Source organism: Nerophis ophidion, linkage group LG28 (assembly GCF_033978795.1).
Source record: "Nerophis ophidion isolate RoL-2023_Sa linkage group LG28, RoL_Noph_v1.0, whole genome shotgun sequence".
Lineage (NCBI taxonomy): Eukaryota > Metazoa > Chordata > Actinopteri > Syngnathiformes > Syngnathidae > Nerophis > Nerophis ophidion.
Window position 1 is genome coordinate 6667971 of NC_084638.1, and position 14507 is coordinate 6682477.

The window sequence follows — 14507 nt, forward strand, 5'->3', positions numbered from 1 at the left end:
AAGTATCCTGTTGAAAACGTCGGTATGATGACATGTGCGCGTGACGTCTCGGATTGTAGCACACATTTTTTTCCAGCCCGATCCCAGCTGTAAGTAGTCTGCTTTAATCGCATAATTACACAGTATTCTGGACATCTGTGTTGCTGAATATTTTGCAATTTGTTCAATTAATAATGGAGACGTCAAAGAAGAAAGATGTAGGTGGGAAGCGGTGTATTGCGGCCGCCTTTAGCAACACAAACACAGCCGGTGTTTCCTTGTTTACATTCCCGGAGGTGAAGCTTTACTATGGGGCGGCATAGCTCGGTTGGTAGAGTGGCCGTGCCAGCAACTTGAGGGTTGCAGGTTCGATTCCCGCTTCCGCCATCCTGGTCACTGCCGTTGTGTCCTTGGGCAAGGCACTTTACCCACCTGCTCCCAGTGCCACCCACACTGGTTTAAATGTAACTTAGATATTGGGTTTCACTATGTAAAGCGATTTGAGTCACTACAGAAAAGCGCTATATAAATATAATTCACTTCACTTCACTATGGAACAGAGCGGTCAAGCGAACATGGATCCCGACCACATGTCAACCGGCAGGTTTCGGTGAGAAAATTGTGGTAATAAGTCGGCTCTTACCGTAGACATGAGCGGAGCTTGCGTCCTCCTGCAGCTGCGTGGCTTCCCCAAGAGACACTGGCGGTCACCACACCCGTGGCCACACCCCTCCGACTTTACGGTACCATATAATCTCACTAAAACACTAGTAACACAATAAGTGGATAAGGGATTTTCCAGAATGATCCTAGTAAATGTGTCTAATAACATCTGAATCGCTCCCACTTCCCTCGTCGTTTTTTTTTCTGTAGTCCTTCACTCTCACTTTCCTCATCCACAAATCTTTCATCCTTGCTCAAATTAATGGGTAAATTGTCGCTTTCTTGGTCCGAATCGCTTTCGTTGTTGGCGGCCATGATGGTAAACAATGTTCAGATGTGAGGAGCTCCACAACCCGTGATGTCACGCGCACATCCTCTGCTACTTCCGGTACAGACAAGGCTTTTTTATTAGCGACTAAAAGTTGCGAAGTTTATCGTGGATGTTCTCTACTAAATCTTTTTAGCAAAAATATGGCAATATCGCGAAATGATGAAGTATGACACATAGAATGGACCTGATATCCCTGTTTAAATGAGAAAATCTCATTTCAGTAGGCCTTTAAGAAGCCCTGCTGCAGTCCGATGAATGGAATAATAGTGTATAAATATTAATGGTAAATAATAGTCTGAGGCTCCCATGTAAATAAAAGCGTGAGAAATGGCGGGGGCGGAAGTCCCACAATGCATTGCGAGATCACCTGCCCACTCCCTCCCACCTGACTGGGATCCGTCCGAGTTGTCGTCTTTATCGCCGTCAGAGAACACCTGGTCGAGGCTGGCGGGTTTGCCGCCTCCCTCGGCGTCTTGTACCGGCACCACGGTGAAGTTGGTGGGCATGTTGGTCGCCTGAGGACCGCAGAAGAGATGGAAAAGTTGACTCCTCCATGACCCAAACACAAGTCTTACTTCCTTCTCCTTCCTCCCCCGCCCACCTTGCTCGGAGCGCCAAAAAGTTGGAGCAACTTTCCACAAGAAGTTCCTAGACAACAACAACTCACATGGAAGAAGCGAGGCGGGAGTCTGCTCTTCTCTCCGCGGGCAGGACGCGTCCGCCTGGGCTTTGCTGCTCGTCAACAGAGGGGGTGTGACCTGCGCCGCGGTGCATTGTGGGTAGGGACGAGCTGTCCGGACTTCGTGGTGGAAGCAGGAAAAAAGAATAAAAGTATGTATTTTTTCTGAGCACAAACACAAAAAACAACAACAACAACAACAAGCAATGAAATAGAAGGAAATATTTGTGGTTTTCGTATTTTTTCAGAGTGCTGGACATGCAACCGTGACTAAACGCGTTAGGCCACAGATGAGGCCCACCGCCTGCCTGCCTGCGTCCCTCAGGTGCGTGCAACTTCCGTTCATTAGAGCAGTGGTCCCAAACCACCGGGCCGCGGCATACCGATTAGTACCGGGCAGCACTAAAAAAATATATATATATAATAGGTTTTTTTTTAAATTATTAAATCAACATAAAAAAACACTATATATACATTATATATCAATTTAGATCAATACAGTCAGCAGGGATGAAGTCCGTAAGCACACATGATTGTATTTCTTTATGAAAAAACAAACAAACAATATTTATTGAATAATACTTCAACAAAATATGAATGTAAGTTCATAAACTGTGAAAAGAAATACAACAAAGCAATATTCAGTGTTGACAGCTAGATTTTTTGTGGACATGTTCCATAAATATTGATGTTAAAGATTTATTTTATTGTGAGGAAATGTTAAGAATGAAAGTCCTACTGAAAGCCACTACTATACAGTCTGATAGTTTATATATCAATGATGAAATATTAACATTGCAACACATGCCAATATAGCCGGTTTAGTTTACTAAATTGCAATTTTAAATTTCCCGCGGAGTTTCTTGTTGAAAACGTCGCAGAATGATGACACGTGCTTGTGACGTTATTGGTTGTAGCGGACATGTTCTCCCAGCACCACTCGCGGCTAAAAGTAGTCTGTTTTTACCGCATAATTACACCGTATTTTGGACTTCTGTGTTGCTGAATCTTTTGCAATGTGTTCAATTAATAATGGAGACGTCAAAGAAGAATGCTGTTGGTGGAAAGCGGTGTATTGCAGCTGCCTTTAGGAACCAAAACACAGCCGGTGTTTCTTTGTTTGTTGTGAAGCTTTAACACAGAGCGGTCAAGCGAACATGTTTCTCTACGTCAACCAGCAAGTTTTTGGATGGGAAAATTGGGATATTAAGTCTGCTCTTACCGGAGACTTTAGCGGATTATGCGACCTCCTCCTGCAGTTGTCAAAACGGCGGCTGTGTTTTTGACTCCTCCATTGGCGGTTTAGCTCGGTTGGTAGAGTGGCCGTGCCAGCAACGTGAGGGTTGCAGGTTCGATTCCCGCTTCCGCCATCCTAGTCAATGCCGTTGTGTCCTTGGGCAAGACACTTTACCCACCTGCTCCCAGTGCCACCCACACTGGTTTAAATGTAACTTAGATATTGGGTTTCACTATATAAAGCGCTTTGAGTCACTAGAGAAAAAGCACTATATAAACATAATTCACGCTTCTCTCAGAGACACTGGCGGTCACCGCAGCCATCCGACTTTCAGGTATGACTTAATAATCTCATGAAAACACTATTAACACAATAAGCAAATAAGGGCTTTTCCAGAATTATCCCAGTAAATGTGTCTAATAACATCTGAATCGCTCTCACTGCCGTCGCCTGGAGCGTCGCCTTTTTTTGTTGTTTTTTTAGTGCGTCACTCTAAATTTCCTCATCCACAAATCTTTCATCCTCGCTCAAATTAATGGGGAAATTGTCGCTTTCTCAGTCCGAATCGCCCTCGCTGCTGGTGACCATGATTGTAAACAATGTTCAGATGTGAGGATCTCCACAACCCGTGATGTCACGCGCACATCGTCCGCTACTTCCGGTACAGGCAAGGCTTTTTTATTAGCGACCAAAAGTTGCGAACTTTATCATGGATCTACTAAATCCTTTCAGCAAAAATATGGCAATATGGCGAAATGATGAAGTATGACACATAGAATGGACCTGCTATCCCCCTTTAAATAAGAACATCTCATTTCAGTAGGCCTTGAAGTTGATGAATCCAGATGGATGTCTATTACAATCCCCAAAGAGAGCTCTTTAAGTTGATGATTACTTCTATGTGTACAAATCTTTATTTATAATTGAATCACTAGTTTATTTTTCAACAATTTTTTTGTTATTTTTATATCTTTTTTTCCAAATAGTTCAAGAAAGACCACAATGTTATACAAATTAATAAATCAGAAACTGATGACATAGTGCTGTATTTTACTTCTTTATCTCTTTTTTTCAAGCAAAAATGCTTTGCTCTGATTAGGGGGTACTTGAATTAAAAAAATGTTCACAGGGGGTACATCACTGAAAAAAGGTTGAGAACCACTGCATTAGAGTTCCAATTCTGGAACACAAATCAAAAAAACTAAATTAGGGCCGCTTTTCGATTTTTATTTCTTATGGCAGATTTTACAACAAACCAAAAAATTGATTTTTTTTTTTATTAAACTATTGATTGCCATGACATTGGATTTTGTGCAGTTTTCCTTTTATAGGTTTTTATTTTTAAGTCTATTGTTGTTTTGACAAAAAATGCGTCATTAAATAGTTGTCCGACTTTTGTTTCAGAAATGAAAATAGAAAAAATAGACCAAAATGTGTTATTTTATTCGCATGACAGAATTCGAAATAGAATAAACACGGATAAAAACGCATTTTTGCATTTTGGACGAACATAAATTGTATTATTGTGTTTATTTGGAGGAATACAAATCCATTAAGGAGAACTGCACAAAATGCAATTTTATGGTAATATTCAAATGAAGATCAACCCTTTTTTGTTTGTTTTAAAATCTGCTTTTATATTAAAAATCGAAAAACGTCCCTCATTTAGTTTTTTTATTTGCGTTCCCGAATTGGAACTAGAATGAACGGAAGGTGCACAGACCAGTGTATGTTTTAGACTCTAAAATGTATTTACATGAATTAAAATTAAAAAACAAAACAACAACAAAAATGTTCCTTTTATTTTGAAGCACAAAAAACTAAACATTCTTATATATATAAATACATATATATATATATATATATATATATATATATATATGTATATGTATATGTGTGAGTGTGAATGTTGTCTGTCTATCTGTGTTGGCCCTGCGATGAGGTGGCGACTTGTCCAGGGTGTACCCCGCCTTCCGCCCGATTGTAGCTGAGATAGGCGCCAGCGCCCCCCATGACCCCAAAAGGGAATAAGCGGTAGAAAATGGATGAAAATGGAATATTAAAAATCGAAAAACGGCCCTCATTTAGTTTTTTTTATTTGCGTTTCCGAATTGGAACTAGAATGAACGGAAGGTGCACAGACCAGTGTATGTTTTAGACTTTAAAATGTATTTATATGAATTAAAATTAAATCAATCAATCAATCAATCAATGTTTATTTATATAGCCCCAAATCACAAATGTCTCAAAGGACTGCACAAATCATTACGACTACAACATCTTCGGAAGAACCCACAAAAGGGCAAGGAAAACTCACACCCAGTGGGCAGGGAGAATTCACATCCAGTGGGACGCCAGTGACAATGCTGACTATGAGAAACCTTGGAGAGGACCTCAGATGTGGGCAACCCCCCCCCCTCTAGGGGACCGAAAGCAATGGATGTCGAGCGGGTCTAACATGATACTGTGAAAGTTCAATCCATAGTGGCTCCAAGACAGCAGCGAGAGTCCCGTCCACAGGAAACCATCTCAAGCGGATCAGCAGCGTAGAGATGTCCCCAACCGATACAGGCGAGCGGTCCATCCTGGGTCCCGACGAGCGGTCCATCCTGGGTCTCGACTCTGGATAGTCAGTACTTCATCCATGGTCATCGGACCGGACCCCCTCCACAAGGGAGGGGGGGACATAGGAGAAAGAAAAGAAGCGGCAGATCAACTGGTCTAAAAAAGGAGGTCTATTTAAAGACTAGAGTATACAGATGAGTTTTAAGATGAGACTTAAATGCTTCTACTGAGGTAGCATCTCGAACTGTTACCGGGAGGGCATTCCAGAGTACTGGAGCCCGAACGGAAAACGCTCTATAGCCCGCAGACTTTTTTTGAGCTCTAGGAATCACTAATAAGCCGGAGTCTTTTGAACGCAGATTTCTTGCCGGGACATACGGTACAATACAATCGGCAAGATAGGCTGGAGCTAGACCGTCTAGTATTTTATACGTAAGTAGTAAAACCTTAAAGTCACACCTTAAGTGCACAGGAAGCCAGTGCAGGTGAGCCAGTACAGGCGTAATGTGATCAAACTTTCTTGTTCTTGTCAAAAGTCTAGCAGCCGCATTTTGTACCAACTGTAATCTTTTAATGCTAGACATGGGGAGACCCGAAAATAATACCTTACAGTAGTCGAGGCGAGACGTAACAAACGCATGGATAATGATCTCGGCGTCTTTAGTGGACAAAATGGAGCGAATTTTAGCGATATTACGGAGATGAAAGAAGGCCGTTTTAGTAACGCTTTTAATGTGTGACTCAAAGGAGAGAGTTGGGTCGAAGATAATACCCAGATTTTTTACAGAGTCACCTTGTTTTATTATTTGGTTGTCAAATGTTAAAGTTGTATTATTAAATAGAGGTCGGTGTCTAGCAGGACCGATAATCAGCATTTCCGTTTTTTTGGCATTAAGTTGCAAAAAGTTAGCGGACATCCATTGTTTAATTTCATTAAGACACGCTTCCAACTGACTACAGTCCGGCGTGTTGGTCAGCTTTAGGGGCATGTAGAGTTGGGTGTCATCAGCATAACAGTGAAAGCTAAAAACAAAACAACAACAAAAATGTTCCTTTTATTTTGAAGCACAAAAAACTAAACATTCTTATATATATATATATATATATATATATATATATATATATATATATATATATATATATATACATATATATATATATATATATATATGTATATATATATATATATATGTATATATATATATGTGAGTGTGAATGTTGTCTGTCTATCTGTGTTGGCCCTGCGATGAGGTGGCGACTTGTCCAGGGTGTACCCTGCCTTCTGCCTGAATGCAGCTGAGATAGGCTCCAGAGACCCAAGAAGGAATAAGCGGTAATTAATGGATGGATCAGGTGAGACCTTTGCATGTTCGAAATAAACTCAAACTCAACTCAACTCAACCTTTAATCCCAGGAACACCATCCCTACCGCCAAGCATGGTGGTGGTAGTATTATGCTCTGGGCCTGTTTTGCTGCCAATGGAACTGCTGCTTTAAATGGGACAATGAAAAAGGAGGATTAGCTCCAAATTGTTCAGGACAAGCTAAAATCATCAGCCCAGATGTTGGGTCTTGGGCACAGTTGGGTGTTCCAACAGGACAATGACCTCAACATTGGTAAAGGAATGGCTAAATCAGGCTAGAATGAAGGTTTTAGAATGACCTTCCCAAAGTCCTGACTTAATTAAACATGGACAATGCTGAAGAAACAAGTCCATGTCAGAAAAGCAACACATTTAGCTGAACTGCAGAAATGTTGTCAGAAATTCAAGCTTGCCAGAAGTGCCTTATTGCAGGTAAACTTGCCAAGGGACATGTAAGCAAATATTAACATTGCTGTACATATACTTTTGATTGAACACATTTTCAGTAGAGCCATAATAAATTCATAAAAGAAGCAAACTTCATTGTTTTTTGTGAGCAACAAGTATGTGCTCCAATCACTACATCACAACAAAATTATAATTACTTTATTGAATGTCCTTATTTTAATTGTCCTTGTTCGTTTGTTTGTAAAAGTTGCACTTTATACATAAATGTATATTTAAAAAAAAATAGTAATAATTTAGCCTCAAGGCCTATGATGCAATACCAGTAGGTGGTGCTGGAGGTCCATAAATAATAAAATGCTCCAACTCTGTCATGAAGTTATTGTTGGCCAGCGAGACAGAGAAGGTTTTTTAGCAAGGAGCCACAAACACATTCATGAGTGAGAAGAGAGGCCCCTGAGTTGAGGAGCCAGTCAACTAATAATCCACCACACAGTTTAATCCAGGGGTGTCCAAACTTTTTCCACAGAGGGCCGCACACGGAAAAATTAAAGCATGCAGGGGCCATTTTGATATCTTTCATATTTAAACCATAACAAAATATATGGATTTTTTATCCTTGAAGACCTACTGGAAGCCACACAGTCTGATAGTTTATACATCAATGATGAAATATTAACATTGCAACACATGCCAATACGGCCGCTTTAGTTTACTAAATTGCAATTTTACATTTCCCGGGAGTTTCGTCTTGAAAACGTCGTGTAATGATGACGTGTACGCAAGACGTCACGGGTTTTTAGGAAGTATGAGCGCTACACACACACACAGCTAAAAGTCGTCTGCTTAAACGGCATAATTACACAGTATTTTGGACATCTGTGTTGCTGAATCTTTTGCAATTTGTTCAATTAATATTGGAGGAGTCACAGTAGAAAGATGGAGTCGGGAAGCTTTAGCCTTTAGCCACACAAACACACGGTGATTCCTTGTTTAAAATTCACGGATGTGAAACTTTACTATGGATCACAGCGAACATGGATCCCGACCGAATGTCAACCAGCAGGTTTCGGTGAGAAAATTGTGGTAAAAAGTCGCTTCTTACCGGAGATCAGCTGAGCTTGTGTCGTCCATAAAGCTGTCGTCGACTTCCCTGAGACACTGGCGTCAACACACCCGTGGACACACCCTTCCGACTATCAGGTACTATTAAACTCACTAAAACACTAGCAACACAATAGAAAGATAAGGAATTTCCCTGAATTATCCTAGTAAATGCTTCTAAAAACATCGGAATCCGTCCCAATGCAATCGCGGTTTTTTTAACCCATTTTTTTAAATCTTTTTTTTTTTCTTTCTAGTCCGTCGCTATCAATATCCTCAAACGCCAATCTTTCATCCTCGCTCAAATTAATGGGGAAATTGTCGTTTTCTCGGTCCGAATAGCACTTTTTGTTGGAGGCTCCCATTAAAAATAATGTGAGGATGTGAGGAGCCATCAACATGTGACGTCATCGTCTGCGACTTCCAGTAAAGGCAGGGCTTTTCTCTTAGCACCGAAAGTTGCCAACTTTATCGTGGATGTTCTCTACTAAATCCTTTCAGCAAAAATATGGCAATATCGCAAAATGATGAAGTATGACACATAGAATGGAGCTGCTATCCCCCTTTAAATAAGAACATCTCATTTCAGTAGGCCTTGAAGGCTCCTGGGGAGCATAAAGGTTATCAGCCACTAAAATGTTAAAAATAAGTCAAATTACTATTATTATTTTTTATTTAATGCTTGCTGTAAATCTCTATATCAACTTGAGGTTGATATAAAGTAAAACAAATAAGGTTTTATGCCTTTTCTGTCAAAGACAACTTTGTTTTTTATAATAAAACTGAAATATGCAGTATTTAGATGGATAGATAGTACTTTATTGATTCCTTTATTTAGCAATTAAAGCCCTCAAAGAATGTCTGTATTGTATTATAAATGTGTTCATGTTCGAAATAAACTAAGAAAGAAAGAAAGATCAATAATGCAGGACACCATTGATTTGAATTATTTAATATTTTTGAGTAATCACAGTGAAAAGTTGAATAAAACCCTATTAAATATATTTGAGATCCGAAAGGTTCCCCACTCATAAAGTGATGCATTTTTATTATTATTATTTTACTTTTAACACTTAAATTTCAAGATCAACTTCCGATATATCTGTCGATTTTAAGTTTGAACTATTATTTTGTTGGTTTTATGCTCTTTTGTCAAAACTTTGATGTTTTTATATGGCAACCACACAATATATGCAATATTTTTTCCACATAAAACATTTTAAGGTGATCATTTTTAAGTAATAATTCATTATTGGGACGGCGTGGCGCAGTGGGAGAGTGGCCGTGCGCAACCCGAGGGTCCCTGGTTCAATCCCCACCTAGTACCAACCTCGTCACGTCCGTTGTGTCCTGAGCAAGACACTTCACCCTTGCTCCTGATGGGTGCTGGTTAGCGCCTTGCATGGCAGCTCCCTCCATCAGTGTGTGAATGTGTGTGTGAATGGGTAAATGTGGAAGTAGTGTCAAAGCGCTTTGAGTACCTTGAAGGTAGAAAAGCGCTACACAAGTACAACCCATTTATCATTTATAACATAGATTTTTTGTCCTTTTTATTTTTTTTTGAGCAATGGAAAAAGAAGAAAATAAAGACAAAAGGAAAACAAAACTGCCTGCATGGCAGCTTTGTGTCAACATTGCCACTTTTTCTCATTAGATTTCACCTCATTCCACTTTTGCAATACTATCAATTTTGCAATTTTTGCAGAATGTGTGGCGGGCTGCAAATGTCCCCCGGGCCGCACTTTGGACAGCCCTGATTTAATCGAACCTCAAAATAGCATCTTTATCAACATAGACAGCCTGCAAGTAGCCTGAATGTGACAAAGTTCCACTTATTCCATGTTTTCCTTGCTTGAAGCTAATTAAAATAAAAAAAAAAAGAATGTTTGTAAATCAACAAGTCTTTTGGTTTAAAAGCAATGTTGCTGGAGTGAAAAATAGAAAAAAGGTCAAGTGAAAAAAGTTTCGCAAACAGAAAAAAGGTCAGTAGTGACGCAGGCTTGTTAAGGGGACTGGACTGTATTTGGAGAAGGTCTGGCTGTTGACTCCTGCGGCCACACAAGCACACCGCGGGGGTCCCAGCGCTCATCAAAGCCGCTCACTGTCTTGTTGTCCAAACACCAGCACAAACACTTCAAAGTTGCAGGAAGACATTATTCCACCTTGTTTATAAATCAAATGAAACAAAGAAAAAGTATTATTTTGAAGCACAAAAAACTAAACATTCTTATATATATATATGTGAGTGTGAATGTTGTCGGTCTATCTGTGTTGGCCCTGCGATGAGGTGGCGACTTGTCCAGGGTGTACCCCGCCTTCCGCCCGATTGTAGCTGAGATAGCCCCCAGCGCCCCCCACGACCCCAAAAGGGAATAAGCGGTAGAAAATAGATGGATTGGTGGATCTTGAATTGTTGCTATTTTTACAATATAAAAAAAAAAAAATCATGTACCCCTTGGCATACCTTCAAGTACCCCCATTTGAGAACATCTGGTCTATAGGTCCGTAAGATATATAGTAATGTATTCATACATTGTTTATGTAGGATATATGCATGTATATATAACCTAATCATATTGTTTCTTCAACTTCAAAATAGCTGACTGTTTTTTTCCCCTTTTTTGGGATTATATTCCCAGTTTTGATCTCAGACGTCTGGTCACTTATGGCATATAAGAATATTCTATTACTGTTAAGCAAATTATGAACACGCCAAGACATGTGTCCTTTATCATAGTTACACGTATGACAAAAAAGCGCGTGAATATCAGTGGTATTCAGTGAGGTAAAATGAATTAAATGCGCTGACAGTTCATTGCTCCTGACAAATGAATTGCACTGAGTGGAGGGGATCACCACTCCAAGATGGCGGCCCCGCGTCTCGTCACGTCAGCGCCAGTAGGCAGTAGCGCTCGATGCTGTGTCTACTTATAAGATGTCTATGGTTCTAACGTTAGCAGTGAGTTTACAGCCTCACTGATTCAACTAAACAGCAAATAAAAGTCACGTTACCCAGCCAATAAACGTTAACTTACATTCAAAACTTACCCTTCTTTGTGCAACTTCAAATGTCGAACAAAGTTGTAAATTGATGCGTCTCCGTCTGTAATCTTCAAACCGCATGTTTTGCTTACGGCAATTCCTGTTTTGTTGACCAAGTCGTACTTTTAATACCCGAACGAAACACTTTATGGCATAATTGTCTTCACTTATTCTTCTGTTTGAAAGCTCTTCTTCGTTGGTTTTCCTCCAATTTGATTGGCTGAATGCTGTGTGACGAAAACAACGTGGATGTGATTTGATTGGCTGTTGTTCTGACAGGTAGCGCACACGCTGTCATCGCACACACGTTGACAAACACGTGTACAAAATGAAAGATACGGAGCGCTCCTGAATAACTTTATAATGGTTGGGTTTCGGAGAAAGTAGCAAGTCATGTCAAGTCAAAAGGCTCAAGTCCAAGTCAAGTCACAAGTCATTGATGTTAAAGTCTAAGTCGAGTTGCAAGTCTTTTTACATTTTGTCAAGTCGAGTCTAAGTCATCAAATACATGACTCTAGTCTGACTCGAGTCCAAGTCATGTGACTCGAGTCCACACCTCTGCAAATAACTATTCATACACACCAAAACGCCATTCGTACAAAGGCAGGACCTTTCCCTGTCATTGTATCCTCTTTTTATTTACCATTTACACAACGTGACAACTTCACTGCTTTTGGGGTTTGTAAATATTAGAAACTGAATTAAAGCCGGCCAAAAGAATGTCGAACAATTTAGAAAAAATATTTTTAAAAATACCAAATTTTGCTCCAAACACCCATTCATACACACAAAAACGCCATTCGTACAAAGGCAGGACCTTTCCCTGTCATTGTATTCTCTTTTTATTTACCATTTACACAACGTGACAACTTCACTGCTTTGGGCTTTTGAACAATTTAGACTTGAGAAAATGTTCAATAATTGGATGCATACAAAAATGACATCTATAAAACAGTTTAATTGCCATATATGACTGCACGGCATTAATATGCAACATGGAGGTTAAGTGGTTGGCACCCCTGCTCTAATGCCTCACAGGTTCCGGGTTCGAATCTTCGCTATTTTAGCTGACTTTGCACGTTCTCTTGTTGGTGTCGGTGTTTTCCCCAGGTTCTGGTTTCCTCCCGCGGTCCAAAAGTTTTCTAGCAAAATTGCCCATAGGTCTACATTTGGCAAGCAGTACCCGGCCTCCTGCCCAAAGTCGGCTGGGATAGACTCCAGCGCGCCCGCAGGCCTACACAGGACGCACAGTAGAAAGCGAATGAATGAACACATGAGTTAAGTAGAATGTTAACATGGGAATTGTTCCAGTATATTCCGCGTAGCGGCCAGGAGTCTGCTGGCTATTTTTAGCAAACTTTGTACGTGGTTGCCAAACAGGAGGGGTGGGGGGGACTTGCCAAGTCCTGGACCTGACGGTTGACTCAGTCCGTGGGCGAGTGTTTTCACAACATGGGAAGTATTGTTGCATAAGGTACGACACTACTTGAAATCCTTTGTTATTAGTAGTAGTATTACAGGACAATTTTCGTGACAGGTTTTTCAAAATAAAATCGACAGTCTTGGTTTTCCAGTCCAGTTCTGTGAATGGAGAAATTGTCAAAATGTTGTTTTTTGCTGTAAAATTTTGGCAACTTAGCTGCCAGTTTGTTTTTTTTCATTTAAGCCTGTTGTTTTTACAGATCATTATTAAGAAAAAACGACCGACAGGAATACGAGAAACACTTTTCATTTCGACAGACTACCCGCAGGCCGGATTTTGGACGCTGGCGGACCGTAGTTTGGGGACCCCTGTTGTAATCATTGTAGTATCGAGTAGATACACTCTAGTACTTGGTATCATTACAGTGGATGTCCGGTGTAGATCCACCCATGGCGTTTGTTTACATTGTGACGTCGGTGAGCTATTGTATCCTCCTACACTGTGTAGTGAAGCATGTTTACCTGTTCCTCGTCCTCCAGTGATAATGGACTTGTAAGAAACTTACTTTATTTGACATTCAATCTGTTCAGTGGCCTTGTGGTTAGAGTGCCCGCCCTGAGGTCGGTAGGTCGTGAGTTCAAACCCCGGCCGAGTCATACCAAAGACTATAAAAATGGGAGCCATTACCTCCCTGCTTGGCACTCAGCATCAAGGCTTGGAATTGGGGGTTAAATCACCAAAAATGATTCCCGGGCGTGGCCACTTCTGCTGCTCACTGCTCCCCTCACCTCCCAGTGGGTGATCAAGGGTGATGGGTCAAATGCAGAGAATAATTTCCCCACACCTACTGTTAATAAAACAAAAATGGGGAACCAGTACTTTTCAAACAGAGTATAGTACCGTTTTTGATTCATTAGTACCGCGATACTATACTAGTACTGGTACACCGTACGACCTTAAGTTGTGCCTGTCAAAATAAAAGAATAAATAACTTATTGACACAAGGTCTTGGTCTAGATTCAGTCCGCCAGTTAGTGACCTCTGGACCAGATCAGTCAATCAACAAGTCAATCAAAGATCATTTATTTAGCCTTCAATCTAAGGGATGCCCAACAATGCCATCATTCACGATCATCTGAGAGTCCAGTCCGTGGCGGTCTCCATCCAGGTCCACACCAGGTCAAGACTTAGCACAGCTAGCACGTCCTCCAGACTGGTATCTCTCTACAGGTATCATCTGGTATAGTCTCCTTAGCCGAGTGGAGAAGACGAACATGCTGCTTGTTTTCTCTCCCCTGTTTCCTGGTACCTCTTCAGTACTCTCCACATGATCAGTTTTAGGACATCCTCTCCTGTTTCCACTGGCCTGTTTCCTGGTACCTCTTCAGTACTCTCCACAAGCTCACGGTTTTAAAACGTGCTCTCCTGTTTCCTAGAACCAGGTGGTTTAGCGTAGAGACAAGACACATCCACAAACCGGCTTTCTTCAAACCAACACTGGACTCGAATGGACTTTGGATAATCCGAGCAACATTTTATGACTCTGAGTCAGCGCCCAGTTCCACACCAGAAGAAAGTGGTGCTATAAATACCTTTCATCTGACAGAAGTCTCAGCAGTGGGAGATGATTACCATGTTCCTCAACCAAAACACAGCTGCTAACTATGTGGAAGAACAACATTGTCCAAAGCTATGAGTGGTGGAGACCTGAGGAG

The 14507-nt window shown here is 40.8% G+C and overlaps 2 protein-coding genes across 16 annotated transcripts in view; one reads left to right on the forward strand and one right to left on the reverse strand.

Moving 5' to 3' along the window:
• LOC133545667 (solute carrier family 12 member 7-like) overlaps positions 1–1792 on the reverse strand; it is an 83489-nt gene extending 81697 nt beyond the window's left edge. For 5 of the 8 annotated variants that reach the window (XM_061891457.1, XM_061891456.1, XM_061891453.1 and 2 more), the window contains exons 1-2: positions 1641–1792; positions 1341–1488 (exon numbers count right to left, since the gene is read on the reverse strand). In XM_061891457.1, coding sequence (XP_061747441.1) covers positions 1341–1479 — 139 coding nt within the window. In that variant the 5' untranslated portion in view covers positions 1480–1488; positions 1641–1792. Of the gene's footprint in view, positions 1–1340; positions 1489–1574 lie in introns of all 8 variants that reach the window. The other 3 variants (XM_061891458.1, XM_061891454.1, XM_061891452.1) reach the window with 2 other exon arrangements.
• LOC133545668 (neuropilin and tolloid-like protein 1) overlaps positions 1306–14507 on the forward strand; it is an 89409-nt gene continuing 76207 nt past the window's right edge. For 4 of the 8 annotated variants that reach the window (XM_061891461.1, XM_061891468.1, XM_061891463.1 and 1 more), the window contains exons 1-2: positions 1306–1804; positions 1901–1977. The gene's annotated coding sequence lies outside the window, so the exon portion shown is untranslated. Of the gene's footprint in view, positions 1805–1900; positions 1978–14507 lie in introns of those variants that run through there. The other 4 variants (XM_061891465.1, XM_061891462.1, XM_061891470.1 and 1 more) reach the window with 1 other exon arrangement.